The sequence below is a fragment of the Cavia porcellus genome, unplaced genomic scaffold (genome assembly GCF_034190915.1).
Source record: "Cavia porcellus strain 051 isolate PalLab524CR breed Dunkin Hartley unplaced genomic scaffold, mCavPor4.1 scaffold_6, whole genome shotgun sequence".
Classification (NCBI taxonomy): Eukaryota; Metazoa; Chordata; class Mammalia; order Rodentia; family Caviidae; genus Cavia; species Cavia porcellus.
The window spans coordinates 79179248-79194194 of record NW_026947489.1 but is presented as its reverse complement, the minus strand read 5'-3'; the positions used below and the strand labels follow the sequence as shown (position 1 = coordinate 79194194).

Genomic DNA, 14947 nt, shown 5'->3' with positions numbered 1-14947 from the left:
GAGTATACATTCAGAGAAACAAAGTAAGTCATTAATTTATTTATTTGGAAACAAAGTATTTTAAAGGAACCTTGACAGAAGAGGGAGTTCTAAAGACGTAGCATTCTCTTAAGAACTCTGTTGTAAGTCAGAAACACTTTTCATTCAATTTAGCTCTCATGGAAATCAACTGGCTTTCACTGAACAAAATTTAGAGAACATCTGACCAGCCTTTTGCAGGGATAACTAAGGATGCACAAAGTTGCAAAAAGATAAAAAAACTGTTGGCAGTGTAAACTTTTACATAGTCACCACGGAAAATAATTAATATAAAGTCAATAATCAGTGTAAGAAAATTCAGACTTGAAATAACTTTATATGGATCATGAATATCCACTTTTAAGTTTTTTAGTTATCACTTAATAATTTTAAAAATTAAAAGACTCACTGTGCTATTTCCACATATCCATATATCAAGTGTTGATTGTGTGTGTTCCCTTGTACCACAGCTCTTCTATTTCCCTGTAACTTTGTTTTGTTTTGTTTGCAAATACAGGAGAAAACATACTTGTCTTTTTTCTGTCTGACTTATTCTGCTTAACATGATGTCCTCCACTTCTATCCATTTTCCTGCAAATGACAGAATTTCATTCTTTATGGCTGAGTAATACTCCATTGTGTGTATATATATATATATATATATATATATATATATATATGCCATATATTCCCATCCATTCATTTATTGATGACCACAACAGGAGTCTTCCTTTTTTCCCTTTCCTTACCATGTAAGTATCCTTTACCAATGTTCACAAGAAACAAGACATTTAAGAGGAGCATAGTCCTACTTTAGATTCAAATTCCATAAATCCTTTCTTAATAGGCTTATTTATAATGACACCTTTCTTTTCTCTGAATTCTAAAAGCTCTGTCAACTGAATTATTATTCATCTGGCATTTACTATATGCCAAATTGTCCTTTTACTTACTGCATGTTTTATCTCTTCAACAGACATCATTAATATTGACATGATCACTGGTAAAGTAGATTAATACACTGGTTATTCTATAATTTCATACCCTCCCCAAGTTCAAAGTTAGAAAGTTGCAAAGAATCCTTGAATGGGTCAGACATGATAGCACATGCCTAAAGTCTCAGCCACTTGGGAAGCTGAAGCAGGAAGTTCCCAAATTTAAGGCCCGCCTGGGCAACCTGACAAAATCCTGACTCAAAAGCAAATAAAACAGAGGTAGAGCTTTTACAAATGGGAGTGAATATGGAGATGCAGGGAAGGGGGTGAATGGAAGGGAAGGGGTGATAAAAGGAATTAGATGTGTTATGCACATGTAACAACTTCCCATAATAAAGGTAAACATCAGGTACTGCAAACATATAGTAATAAAAATAAACTTTATAAAATAAAAAGGAAAGGCTATGACATCACCGAAACTGGTGTTCAAGGGCTATACTTTACAGGTTACAACCTTTCCCCATAGGAGAGCCTCTAGGATCTCTGGTCTGTTTATTCTTTGACCCAGTTCTCATAGGATTTGTTTCTTTGGTATTTAATTACACAGCAAATGTAAAGCAGCAAATAAGACAGGGAAGAAAACTTTCTAAGAGCAAGACCTTCTAGTGACAAAGAGAACTCTTAGGCTAAGAGTATTCTTGGGTCAAGGAGCCCCTTCCCCTAAAATACACACTTAATTCTTTTGGAGTTCATCATCACTTCTACCCTCAATGTAAATCTTCTCGTTGCTCCCATTAGCACTGCTATTCTCCTCTTCCCTGGTACCACATAAAATGTTCACACATCACTTACGGTTTGGAGTATTAGGGCTTAGAAACAACACTTCTTTAGAAAAGAAGTTCTTAACTTTTATTAAGATCACTGATTACTTTGGAAATCTGACTTTTAAAAAATGCTTATCTACCCACATTTTCATATGATCTCAGGAAGTAAAATTTTTCAAGCCAAGCCACAGACTTCCAGGTGATCATAGATACCAAATTAAGTACTTGTGCATTAGGTAGCAACAGTGACTATGTTTAAAATCATAAATTTAGGCTTTTTTGTTTTTGAGACAGGGCCTCATTATGTAAACCAGGCTGGCCTTGAACTCATGGTGATCCTCTTGTCTCAGCCTCCTGACTGCTGGGATTACGGAGGTGTGCCAGGCAAATTTAGACTCTTATTCAGAACAAGTCCTACTGATTTGAGGTGTTGGGCAGCATTATAAATGTTAAGCAAACATGCCATTCAAAGCAATACCAATAAATAGTTTAGAATTAAATATTTTATAGCAAGTCTCCTTTCAGAACAAAGAAGTGGCAAGAAACAAAAAACGTGCTGAAAATTTCTTAAAAGATGCAAAACTCAGTACAGTATAGCAAATACATTTTACTAGTTGGAGATGTCAGCAAAGATAATTCCTAAGACTGCCAACTCTCAAAAATGATCTTGTACCCTGGCATACAATGGAGCACATTGTAATTCAGCTACTCAGGAGGCTAAGGCAGAAGGATTTTGAATTGGGGGCCAGCATCAGCAATTTAGCAGTGGGGATGTATCTTAGTGATAGTGCCCTTCAATATGACCAAAAAAGAAAAAAGTGATCTTATATCCACCTACACAAAATATTTTTATGGTTGTTAAGAATACTGACCTAGGTGGACTGCAGGGCAAGAGAACAAGAAGTCACCAAGAAGCAAGCCCTCCCTGCAAACTGGCACTATGTGCAGGCTGCTGGAGTAGAGCCAGATGCCAGCCCTTTCCAGCACATGGGCTGGGAAACAAAAAGAGTCAACACCCGCCACCCCGCACTCCCTCCTCCCTGCCATAAGCAACCAGTTGATCTGGAGAAACACAGGCTGTGACAATGGCTATTGAGGTGCAATACAACTTAATGCTTGTAGTGTTTAGGGTTTTGTTGACTTTGCAGGTCTAAAGGCGGTGGTCTGATCAACTGTTCAGGGGATGGCAGTACATAGTGTGGCATCTATGGGGTATCTCTTGATGGTGGTGGCCATTGTTGATTCCCTATTGTCTTATTTTTAAGTCTTGTATCATTTTCATTGTTTTGTTGGGTTGGGTTTTGTGTTTCTTTGCTTTGTTTCATTTTATTGTATCCAATGGCATGAGTAGCTATTTGAAAGATAAGATGTATTATGGTAGCCAATTTGGATTTACTATTATCTTGTTTTGATGTCTTTTATTGCATTCATTATTTTACTTTTATTAGTTCTATTTTGCTCTGTTTTGTTTGATTTTTACTATGTCTGAAGGTATCTGAAGCTATTTTGAAAACAGCAGGAGGCATTATGGTGTAACTATTGTTGATTTCCTATTATTTTTAAGTCCTGGGTCACTTACACTGGCTTTATTCCCCACACTTGTTTTGATTGGCTTTGTCCTGTTTTGTTTTACTTGGTTTTATTCTCTTTAAAACAAAACAAAACGATACTGGCCTAGGAAATAGATCTGGATTTGACAGGTGTTTTTTTTTTTTTTAACTTGCAATCTATATAGACTTCGGACAGTTATTTAACTTCTTTAGGTCTCAGGTGTATTATATGTAAACAGAATAAACAGGGTTGCTGCAATGATTAAGTGAGATAATATATATTAAACACTTGGCATTGTGACAAGTGGTCAATAAATGGTAGCTATTAGTTAATTTCAGTTAACTTGTTTTTGTGCAGTGATTTAGAGTTTGTAAAGTGTTACTGAATATATGATCTCTTATAATATCATAGGGTAGTATCTCTCTTTTACAGTGGAAGAAACAAAAGTCAACTGATTTACTCAGACACTAATCAGAAAAAAAAATCAGGATTTGTTTAACTGCATTAGGAAATATGACTTAAAACTCTTTTACCTCCCAAAATCTTGGAAGCTCTAAAATAGGAGGATTACAAACTCAATCTCAGTTTAGGCAACTTAGTGAGGTCCTGTCTAAAAAGAAAAAGTTGTGAATGTCACTCACTGTGACAGGCTGGGGTTCAATCTCCAGTATTAAGGAACAAATAAGTAAACAAAAAAGCAAACTTTTGGATTAGAGGTGTAGGTCTTTGATAAATATTTGCCTAGTATGTACAAGGCCTTGGGTTTGATCCCCAGCACTGCAGAAAAAGCTTTTACAATTCTTTTTTATTGTTATTAAGTATTCGTGAGTCGTCGTTTTAGTCATTTGAGTATACAGTTCGTGGCATTAAGTACTTACACAATGTTGGGCAACTATCACTACCATCTAGTCTAGATTTTTTTTTTTTGGGTATTGGGGATCGAACTCACAACCATGCTCTTGCAAGGCAGGCACTTATGCCTCTGAGCTAAATCCCCAGCTAGTCTAGATTTTTTTATCTTCCACCAATGAAACTCTGTACTCATTATACATAAATTTCTCATCTTTTCTCCATCAACATCTAACAACCATCATTTCTTCAGTCTTTGAATTTGACTACTCCAAATATCTCATATAAATGGACAGGGTCTGACTGTGTAGTTCAGGCTGGTCTTGGACACACTATGTATATGTAGCCTAGGTTAGCCTTGAACTCACGGTGATCCTCTTCCTCAGCTTTCCAAGTACTGAGATTACAGATGTGCACTACCATACTCAGCCTTCACAGTCTTTTTAAAAAGTACTGGTAACACTATTATTTCGACATGGATTATCCAGTTTGAAATTATTCACTCTCTTGCTTTTCTTTCTTTCCACCCCCGTCTCCTCAAGCCCTTTCAGAAGGAAAAATGCAAGGAAGGAAGTTTAACTGCAAAGAGTTGATAGAACAAGACAGTGAAATCACTTTTTTCCTTTTTCTTTTTTTAGGTGCTGTACCACAAATCAACACAAATGAAAAGAAGTGAAACACAAATGAGTTTGATTTGGGAGGACAGAACAGCTAGTCATCAATTAAAATAGTTATAAATCAGTCATAAAGAATTATAAATCATCTTACATGCTATTCTCCAGAACTTTATTGTGGGATAACGTAAGTTTCTGAAGAGTTTTTCAGGAAGAAGAGAGTCAGCAACCTCGCTAAAGCGCTGGGACTCTAGGAAAATCTCAGTAGGTAACTTCTCTGAAGATACTTGGGAGTGAGTGACGCCTCATGAACCCAGACCAAAACTCTTGCCATCTACAGGAACCATAAACCACTCCACTAGTTTAAGGATACATGCTGAAGGGGCGGAGTTCCTCTCCTTTGAACGTTCTAACTGTGAGGTGAGATTAACCACAAGCTTCAGCACACACAGTTCCCACAAATGACTAAACCACAATGCAAGGGCATGACGACTCTAAAGACTTTAAAAACAGTGGCAATTTAAAGATGCGCTTGATTCTTGCACTTCAGTGATTGAGAGTACACGCAGATGTGAGTTATGAGCTCATATGAGTAAGGAAGGGGGAAATAAAAACCGCTAAGCTACTGAAATCTAGTTTTCTGAAATACCTCCAGACAACAGCCAACCCGAGCAAATAGTCTACAAGAGAACCGTACCGTCAAGCGCAAACTCACTTTAACAAAACCCACCACCACAGGAGGCTCGTCACCAGCAGGACCCAGAGACTCTCGCATTTCTGGCGGGCTGTTTTTACTCTACCAACCACCCTTCGCTCGCAATTTCGCATGTGACATACGGCTCGACTGTCACTTGGGTCACCACAGACTTCTTTGGGACTATCCCATTTTCAGAGTCTCAAGAATTTCTCCCAAGCAATCAGATTCTTCTGCCCACTCCTACTGTTCTGTTCTGGGACACTTGCGGCCTCCACTAACCACCCGACAACTTCACCCCAGCCCCCCGGATACTCAGAGTACACAGGCTGCGCTTTCACACTCTCGAGCGAGTTCACGCCCCAGGATGCTGGGGAAGCGGCCGCCGAGCAGCAAACTTTCCGAGCCAGCGTTGGCGGAAGCGGGCAGGGCTGGCGGAGCACTCACAGCTGGTTGATGGCGTTCTGCGAGATAACAGCGTTGGCGGAGAAGTATGGGATCATGTCCGGGCCACAGCGGCTGCAGGTGCCGGCGGGAGACACCGTCCTTTCGCCGGCCAGAGTACCCAGGGTCATAGGGTCAGCTCAAGGCGCACGGCCCCGCATCGTGACTGCCACCCTGCTCCGGCACAGGGGCTCATGTAGGACTCCAGCCAGAGGCACAGGCGCTTGCTCGTAGCAGCAGAAAAGCGCCCGCTGGGGAGCGTAAACCTAGCCGCCGAAGCCTTGGGGATCTGCTATGCAGTCTGTTTCCCGAGCTGCCAGCAGTTTGGTCCCAGCTCGCGTCCGGGGCGGGGCCGAGGGCGGGAGGCGGGAGGGTCGGCCCCGCCGGCGCCCCGCCCCGGAGCTGGACGCTCAGAGCGGATCCCATCCCTGGCGCGCGTCCTGGCTTGCAAGGCAAAACGGGGCCCCGCAGGGGGTGTGTGGGAAAAGTTAGAATTTCTCTGGGGGGAAATGTCTCAACAGAAAAGTCCTGCTTCCTAACCGGCTCTATACATTGTAACTCAAGCCCATTTTTTGAATTCTTAAAAGGTTATACATGCACAAATGAAACAAATATTTATGCCCTCTTTTTGCTGGGGGAATTCTAAGTTAGTTTTTGGATTTTTTTCCCCCCTAACAGATCAGCTGAAGCTATGGTGGGGAAAAAAAGAAAACTATCTTATACTGTTGATAACATCTGCTAACCCTTGTAAATAAACATAAATAGGGCTTCCTTAGCCATCCTCCAAGGATTAACAGCTTTTGCTGGGCTTGTAAATTACTTGTGATTTTTAAAAATTCCAAATGTTCAGGATGCATCTTGGAGTAATCAAATCGAAATTTCTGGAGGATTCTAGATGTACTTTTTAGTTTCTCTCCGGCGATTCCAACGTGCAGCCGAGATTGAGAAGGCAGGCTAGAGGCTGTATCCTCACTTCTCAGATACAGAAACATTCAGGGTGTAAGGAGATGACCTACCTCATTTGTGTCTCCAGACCCACAGCTGATGACTTTTACAGGGTTAAGCCTTTACCTTGTTTCCTCCAACTCATTGAGAACTGCCTTTCACCCGACCAGAAACCAGCTCTTTGTAAAACGAGACTCCTCTCTCCTGCATGCTACTTAGTGGCTTACAAAAGGATCTGGCGTAGTGCAAGCTCTCAGTAAGTTAGCTCCCTTATCTCTTGCCCTTCTAGTCTCATGATATCAGAGCAAATATTTTCAGGCATCAGTATGTTTAGAATTTCTAAATATCTGACTTAAATATCAGTGAAGCTACCTTTTGGAACCCAAAGACAGAAATTAGTAATTTTTAAAAAATGACTTCTTCAGTTAGAAAAAAATCTAAAATTAGAAAGAAATCGCTTTAAATCTCAGCATATTACAAATCAAGTCGATTTTATCTTTGTGTTACACACATACACAGGCTATTACAAAATCTGACAAGTTAAATTAGTAATGAAAATCAATCTAAAATATTCTAAGTCTAAAATCAGAACCAACTTTTGCTAAATGCTCCTTCAATAAAATTTAAAGCTGTTGCCAATTTAGGGAGTTCAAATATTGTAAACTCCAATGCAAAGTGATATCTAAGTTTCCCGGAGACATGTTAATAGGGAGGTGAAGAGTTAACAGAGGGTCTAGATCTTGGAGTTTCATCATCTTCATCCATCTCTAGGAAAGAAAATGTTTGAAAGATTTATTCAGGCTGTGTCAGCAGGCACCCAAATGGCAGTGTAAGAAAAAAAATCTGCTGATACACCCTAAAATAAATTGCTTAAAATATCTGGCAAACTTGCCAGTTTGAAACTTCTTCCAGGCTGTAATTTATTACTGTCTCCTGCTGTGATCAAAAAAGGCAGTAGGGACTTTAAGTAGCACTGTTAAGGTGACTCCAATTCCTTTCATGACACAGCAGAGAAAGAATTTTACTGTAGTCAATACTAAATGATGTTGTTTAGGAAAGATGACATATCTGTCTGAAAAAGAATTCAGCAGGAAATGTCTTAATTCCATTCAAACTTATCTCTGTACTTAAAAACTAACAATTTCATATAGCTTTTATAAATATGTATACTTTTTAAATAAAAAATAAAAAACTTTCTATAGTGATTACCCAGAAGGGCACGATCCTTTGGTTTCCCCCGAAAGACTTGTTAGTGCCTATTCAGGTATGGAAGACTATCACAAGATCCCCACTCTGCTTTTCAAAAGCTTTTGAAAGTCAAATTCCTAACACAGGAAAATGGAAAGTATTAGAACACGCTTGATTTTTAAAAAAATTAAATCATCTTTGCAAACTAGGACACTTTTAAGGAAATAGATCTGCTACTGTCTGTTTTAAAAAGTTGCACAAAGGGTTGTGGGAGGAGAAACAAGAGGCTAATTTGCCTTTCCTGTGAGGGGGTGCAAGCCACGTTGGGCCAGGGAGGAGAAACAAGCCAATATACCCTTCCCATGAGTTAGCAGAAGCCATGCTGGGTTTGGGAGGAGAAACAAGCAGTTAATTTGCCCTTCCTGTTAGCACAGGGGCTGGGAAACAAGAACTCTTCTCCCAAGCAACTGGCTGATTCTGGAGGACAAGCTGAGTTGATAGCCAGTAGTCTAAGCATGTATTAAGGGGGTAATAGCAATATGGGGGATTTCCTTCTGTTTTGTTTTTAAAATCCAATATTGTTCTCACTGTTTTGTTTTGTTGTTTTATTTTGATTTATTCAATTTTCTGTTTTGATTGGTTTTATTCTGTCCTGTTTTGTTTGATTTTATTATGTTTGATAGACACCAACTTTGATGATAACAAGAGGCATTATGGTAACCATTGTTGATTTCCTATTATCTTGCTTTGAAGTCCTGTTATCACTTTCAATATTTTGTTTTGATTGGCTTTACTGTTTTATTTTGTTTGGTTTTATTCTCTTTAAAAAGAAAGTTGTAAAAATTCCCTTTCTTTCAGTCTGAAATGTCAAAATGTCAATGAATTTAGTGTCAGCTCTACTTAAGCTTTTACTTTCCACTACAGGAAATCACGCTCTAGGGAGTGAGCTTTCTTTTTTGGTCTTTTTCATTTTTATGGGTACCAGGGATCAAACTCACAACTGACTGCTTGCAAGGCAGGTGCTTATGCCGCTGAGCTAAATTCCCAGCCCTGGGAGTGAGCTTTCTATACTGAAGGATCTAGGAATCAAAAAAATGATTCCAAATTAGATTCAGCAACATGAAATAAACTAAGCTAGCTTTCTACTCCACAAGAAGTCAGAATGACCTAGCATTCTTTTCTTTCTTGTCTTTTTTTCTGCCTGCCTGCCTTTTGCTCTTTCTTTCTCTGTATCCCCTCCTCTCCCCTCCCATCCCTTTCCTTTTCCTCTTTCTCTCTGTCCTTCTACAAAGGCCCTGAAGAAAATTTGTTGCTTTTTTTTTTTTTTTACACTTGCCTGAGTTGCAAGACATAAGTTTTGTCAAGTCTATGTACTACTACTCCTACTCCTACTATCAATATTGGAGATTTAATCCAAGCCCTTTACACTGAGCTACATCCCTAGCCCATTTTTTACTTTTACATAGCATCTCAGTAAGTCATTAAGTTGCTGAGGCTTGGCTCAAGCTTGTGGTTGTCTTGCCAAGGCCTCGTAGGGTGCTACTGTGTTTTTTTTTAAGTAGGTCTATATATTAATAGCATTAAAAGGTTTTAAAGTAATAGAAGTTCCTTGTGTTAATAAGATACTTCCATTACTACGTACTGTTCCATAAAATATAAACTCTGTAAGACAATGAACAATACTGATTTAACTGTATTCTAGGACAGACAGGAAAATACACTGCAGTGTGAATGAAGGATGTAGATGTGTTTGCTGCTTGGACAAAATTTCATCGTGGGCAGATCATGTGAACTGATACAAAAGTAGTGAGCTACAAATCAGACAACTTAAGTTCTAGTTTAAAATAGTCACTTAATAAGCTAAGACTTTGGCCAAGTCACAACTTCATTTATAAAATAGGCTAACAGTGCTGTATTGCTTGCATTGTTCTGTTCTGATTTGCTTTGTTCTGTTCTCTTTTGTCTTATTCTCTTTAAAATAAAAAATTAAAAAAGGATAATAAAATTCTAAGAAAATATCCTAAGATCTGTTTTGAGAGTCAGGAAACTACAGAAAGTATTCTCAGCCCATGTTAAAAACCTTGAGGGCCTAGTGTGGTGATACACTCTTATAATTATACCACTGGAGGCTGAATTAGGTGACTTTGAATTCAAAGCCAACATGGAATACAAAGTGAGACCTGCTTCAAACACCTCCCTCCCATAAAACATTTAACCCATTTAAGATAAACAGTTAACTTTTCAAAGATAAAAAGTCCAGCAGTTAAAGGCCAGAGCCTTGGAATTAATAGGCTGGGTTTGAATCCTGCTATAATTAGCAGTGAATTTTGGAGTTACTTGATCTGAGACAGTATTATGCTTAATTCATGAAGGTACTCTGAAGATTGAATTGATCTGTCATCTGTTGATCTTAAAAGAATACTTGGCCCAAAAATGAATCAATCAGTTGATACCTATCTACCTACCAAGAGTACCTGGCACAATAATCTCCTCTTTAGCTTTTTAATGCCTGCCAATCTTAAGGTATGGCCCTCTGTGTTCCTCAGTTTGTTCACTGAGAAAGTGAAAACTTTAGATTAGAAATGGATCTCTAAACTCTTTTCTACAAATCTGAAATGAAGCTAAAATGAAGCTGGGCATGGTAATACATGCCCATAATCCTATCATTCAGGAGGCTGAGGCAGGAGGATCACCACAAGTTTGAGGCCAGTCTGGACTACACAGCAAGCTTAAGGCCACCTGAATAACGAGATACTGTGTAAAAAAACAAAACAAAATAAAAACACTAACAAAAACCAAACCAAACCAAAAGCCCAAATAAGCAACATTAAAAAGTGGCAATGACTCTGGTATTGCAATTCTAGATTCTAGCTGTTTTATTGATAGACAAGCCTTAGTCTTTCCCATCTTTAGTTTCTTTTATCTTAAACTGGGGGTAGTAATGTTTATCTCAGATGTAACATTAATGTCACTAAAGTTGGTATACTACCCCCCCACTGCTAAATTTGACTGGAAAAGAAAAAGATACATGGATAAAAGTGCTTTATGGTAATATCAAGTTTTCACTATTAATCATAAACTGGCCAATCAACTTCTGGCACTAGAAAGCAAGTTGTGTTTGTTTTGTTTTATTACACAGAAGTTGATGAATGAATGAAAACTGAAATATGGACTCCGCTATGTACCACCATTCATCTAGAAAGTCTTTACTGCTACTATTTGCCAGGCATTTTTTGGGGGGGGGCAGGTAGTTAATTACTTTAACTCTGTTGCAATGTATCATAATATGAGATGTGCAGTGCTTACTCAGTTTTTATATAAGTTTTCAAATATACTAATTTATATAACTTTATTTTTAAAATACCTGGTCATAAGGCAAAATGATTATAACAATCATAAATTTATGCTTTTATGTTTTCTCTAAGGTCTCAATGTAGAGCAATAAATAGTAAATTAATTCCTGAGTGTCAAAAAGGAGAAAACTAACACTTAAAATGTTACAAAACAGAAAGTTCATTATCTTCAGTAACACAATATTCTGCCTCTTGTTAATTTGTAAAGTGTGAGATCGAATTCTCAACGTAATACCCCAAATTTCAAATTTGTTGCCCAGATAGGACCAAGAAGTATCTTACTACACTTAGTAAAAGACACTGTTCATATAACACGATATAACAAATTCTATAAACAAAGGCTCCTAAAAGCAATCATGTTTTGTAATCACTATGTGGCTAATAGTCTTTTTTAAAAAAGAATATCCAACAATAGTTTAAATACTGAGTTGAACAATGTCATTGAGCCTTTACAATCATTCCATAGAATTTTCCACCATAAGAGCAATAGGGTATTCTGAAAAGGTCTGTATTATCTACTCTACAAGAGAAGATCTCTAAAGCATTCTTCCCTCATGGGCTTAACCACCATATGCTCCTGTAGGAAGAGATGCTGAAATGTTTCTTTCTTCAGGTTACAAAAGTCTCACACTCTATTGTTTAGTAAAAATAATAGGCATTTATAGATCACTTTTCACATCCAAGACACTTTAGAAAACATTTAACCATTTAACCCTCAGTCTATTTCTTCAAACCTTTTTTAAACCATTAAAAATAAAAGTAACATATGCTAAATGACTATTTGTTTCAGAAATCAGAACAGTAAAATAACAATCATCCTCATTCTTATCATCCTAGTCCCGGAGTGACTACCATCAATATTTTCAGATAGTTTCTTCACATACACAAACACCCTATGTCATTGTTGCCTTTTAAGAGGGACACAGGCACACATGTACAGAATCAAAGTACACATATTATTCTGCTTCTTGTCCCTCTTGCTCATTATCTAGTACATTTCCATGGTTATATAAATCTACTTCGTTTTTTCAAAGAAGTACATAATATTTTACTGTAAGTTCATATATGATTTAAACAGTTCTCAACTGATAGAAATTTGCTTTTAGTCTTTATTATTATAAACAAAGTATCTCTATAAATATGCTTTTACTAATACTTTTTTAATGGCAATGCTAGGGATTGAACACAGGGTCTCACAATGCCCAGCAAGGACTCTTACCCCTGAGCAACACCTACGGCTCTTTTTACACAACTTTGTGGATACTTATTGGATAGATATCTAGAGATGGAACTGGAAATTAGTTTAAAATATTTTAAACATTTTAGATTTAGTAAATGTTATTAAATTGCCATCCTGAAGGGTTTAGTTTTTTATTTTTTTGTGCAATGTTACTGTCTCCTATCTCATGATTTATTAAGTTAACTCTGGGTCTCAAGATCCACTTCTGCAACCCATATTCCATGTTACATTAAAAACTGAAAATTATACATATTAGAAAGGTAAACATCACAGAAAATATAAAAACAAACTAAATTATATAGGTCTTTTTTTTTTTTGTCTATTTTTCTTTTTATCGGTATTGGGGATTGAACTCACGACTGCCTGCTTGCAAGGCAGGTGCTTATGCTGCTGAGCTAAATCCCCAGCCCCATCAAACTAAATTATAAAGAAATACATAGGGAACTATATCATGAGTTGTTGATTACAAAGAATTACTTAGACTATAAATATATGTAACACAAATATCTTTGAAGATAATATAGTTTCAAATTCATAGAATATTTTGAGACTTGTTTGATGCTAATGGTGTATAATACCCTGCAGGTGAATGAGCCAAATATGTCCTGATTCAGTATCCTAGAATGGGGTAAGACACAGATAGAAAAATCAAAAGAGAATTTGGGAGCAACCAAAAATGGAGGTTAGAGGAGTTGATAAAATTTTGAAAAAACTAAACAATAAAACTCCTGATAAATTGCTATTTATTGCACATTCACCATGTGCTAGGTGCTCTATGAGGAGTTTATATGCGGTCTCTTACTTCATTCTCACAAACAACCTTACATTATTGTCTCTAAGGCCCTCAGAAAGATCAATTTGTCTAAGCTTATACAGTAGTATTTTAAATTCAGCTAGTTATTTTTGATCCCTAGCCTGCTTTTTAACCAATATTCTGTACTGTCTTTATGATGATAGAGATTCATTACCAAATAAGTTAAATCTGAAAAAGTCTGTTGACCATAAGAAGAACTCTTGGGAACTTTAAATATCTACTTTACTGAAGCTGGTATTTTCTCCTCTACATAATCCTACCTATGTTAGCAGGTTCTGATAATAACAGAAACCTAGCCCTGTATTAAATATAGAAGTAAGGTGATCTGTTGGCTGTCATATATCTTCCTCTTGCTACCTGATCCCTTAGAACTCTGTATTTGAAACTTATATTGACCATGAGACATTTTTCAAATCACTTATTTTCAAAGTTTTTTTTTTTGTTTCTGTAATTTATATACAACATCTGACAGAAAAGAGTTTGATGTATTTGTGGATGATGATGGTACCTCACCATGAAATTTAATGTTTAAAATAAGCATACTAGTTGGATAGGTATTACCATTCCTTGATATTGTTAAAGAAAAAGATGAACAAGATTAACATCTAGTTGATAAAAAAGGCTCAGATGTGTTCAATTCATCCTATAATACTGTTAACAGATTAATTGAATTCTCTGATTAATCCTGAATATCTCTATGTTGGATATTCAGTTATATGCTGATCATCAAAATGGGTATGAGTTAAATACTTTAATAATAATTTCCCACTCAAACTCCTCACTATTTTCTGTTCTCTTTCAGATCAATTCCAAACTCTTCCTTCACAGGCTTTGTAATCTGAATCCTACCATAATCCAGTCATTATGATATATAACCCTCAACTTCATTTCTTCTCCAACATAATCAGCATACTAGTTTTTACCCATCTTTCTGATTTTTGCTGTAATTAATCAATTTCTATCCTGTTTTATACCTGAGTCTCACTGTTCTTTATTAAAAGAACTCTCAGATCACTTGTGGCCAGCCTTTCAGGTTATTCATTTCAAGACCTAGTTCAATTATCAGCCCATTCAATATTTGTAAACTCTACAGTGTTTTCATATCTGTTCTCACCTAGCTCTCACTGAAATTCTGTGTGTAAGTAAGGAAAGCTCTCTGGGATTACAGTTTCATTTTAGAGATAACAGAACTGAGCCTTAGAGGTTAAGGGACCTGGCCAAATTTACATAGTAAGTGTCAGAGGTAGGATTTGAACCTTTTGATTAGGTTCAATGATCATCAATTAGTGGTTTAATGTATGCTATGACATTTTTAAAAGCTCCTTTGGAATTTATAAACTATGTTATTTAAGGTATTACATTCTCTATTTTATTGTACATAATATAAAATACACATTTTATAGTAAGAACTAAGAGTGTATATCATATTTATTATCTTCTAATTGTTACCTATGTAACTTATCTCACTGTTGGAGCAA

General features: G+C 36.9%; 1 protein-coding gene across 6 annotated transcripts in view; it reads right to left on the bottom strand.

The window, feature by feature from the left end:
* Positions 1 to 14947, bottom strand: part of Ssh2 (slingshot protein phosphatase 2) — a 245482-nt gene that overhangs the window by 106765 nt on the left and 123770 nt on the right. The window contains exon 1 of one of the 6 annotated variants that reach the window (XM_063251111.1): positions 6946 to 6965. The exons of 3 other annotated variants lie outside the window; for them this stretch is intronic. In XM_063251111.1, the coding sequence (XP_063107181.1) occupies positions 6946 to 6950 (5 nt within the window). In that variant the 5' untranslated portion in view covers positions 6951 to 6965. 2 more of the 6 variants (XM_003469701.5, XM_063251109.1) reach the window with 2 other exon arrangements.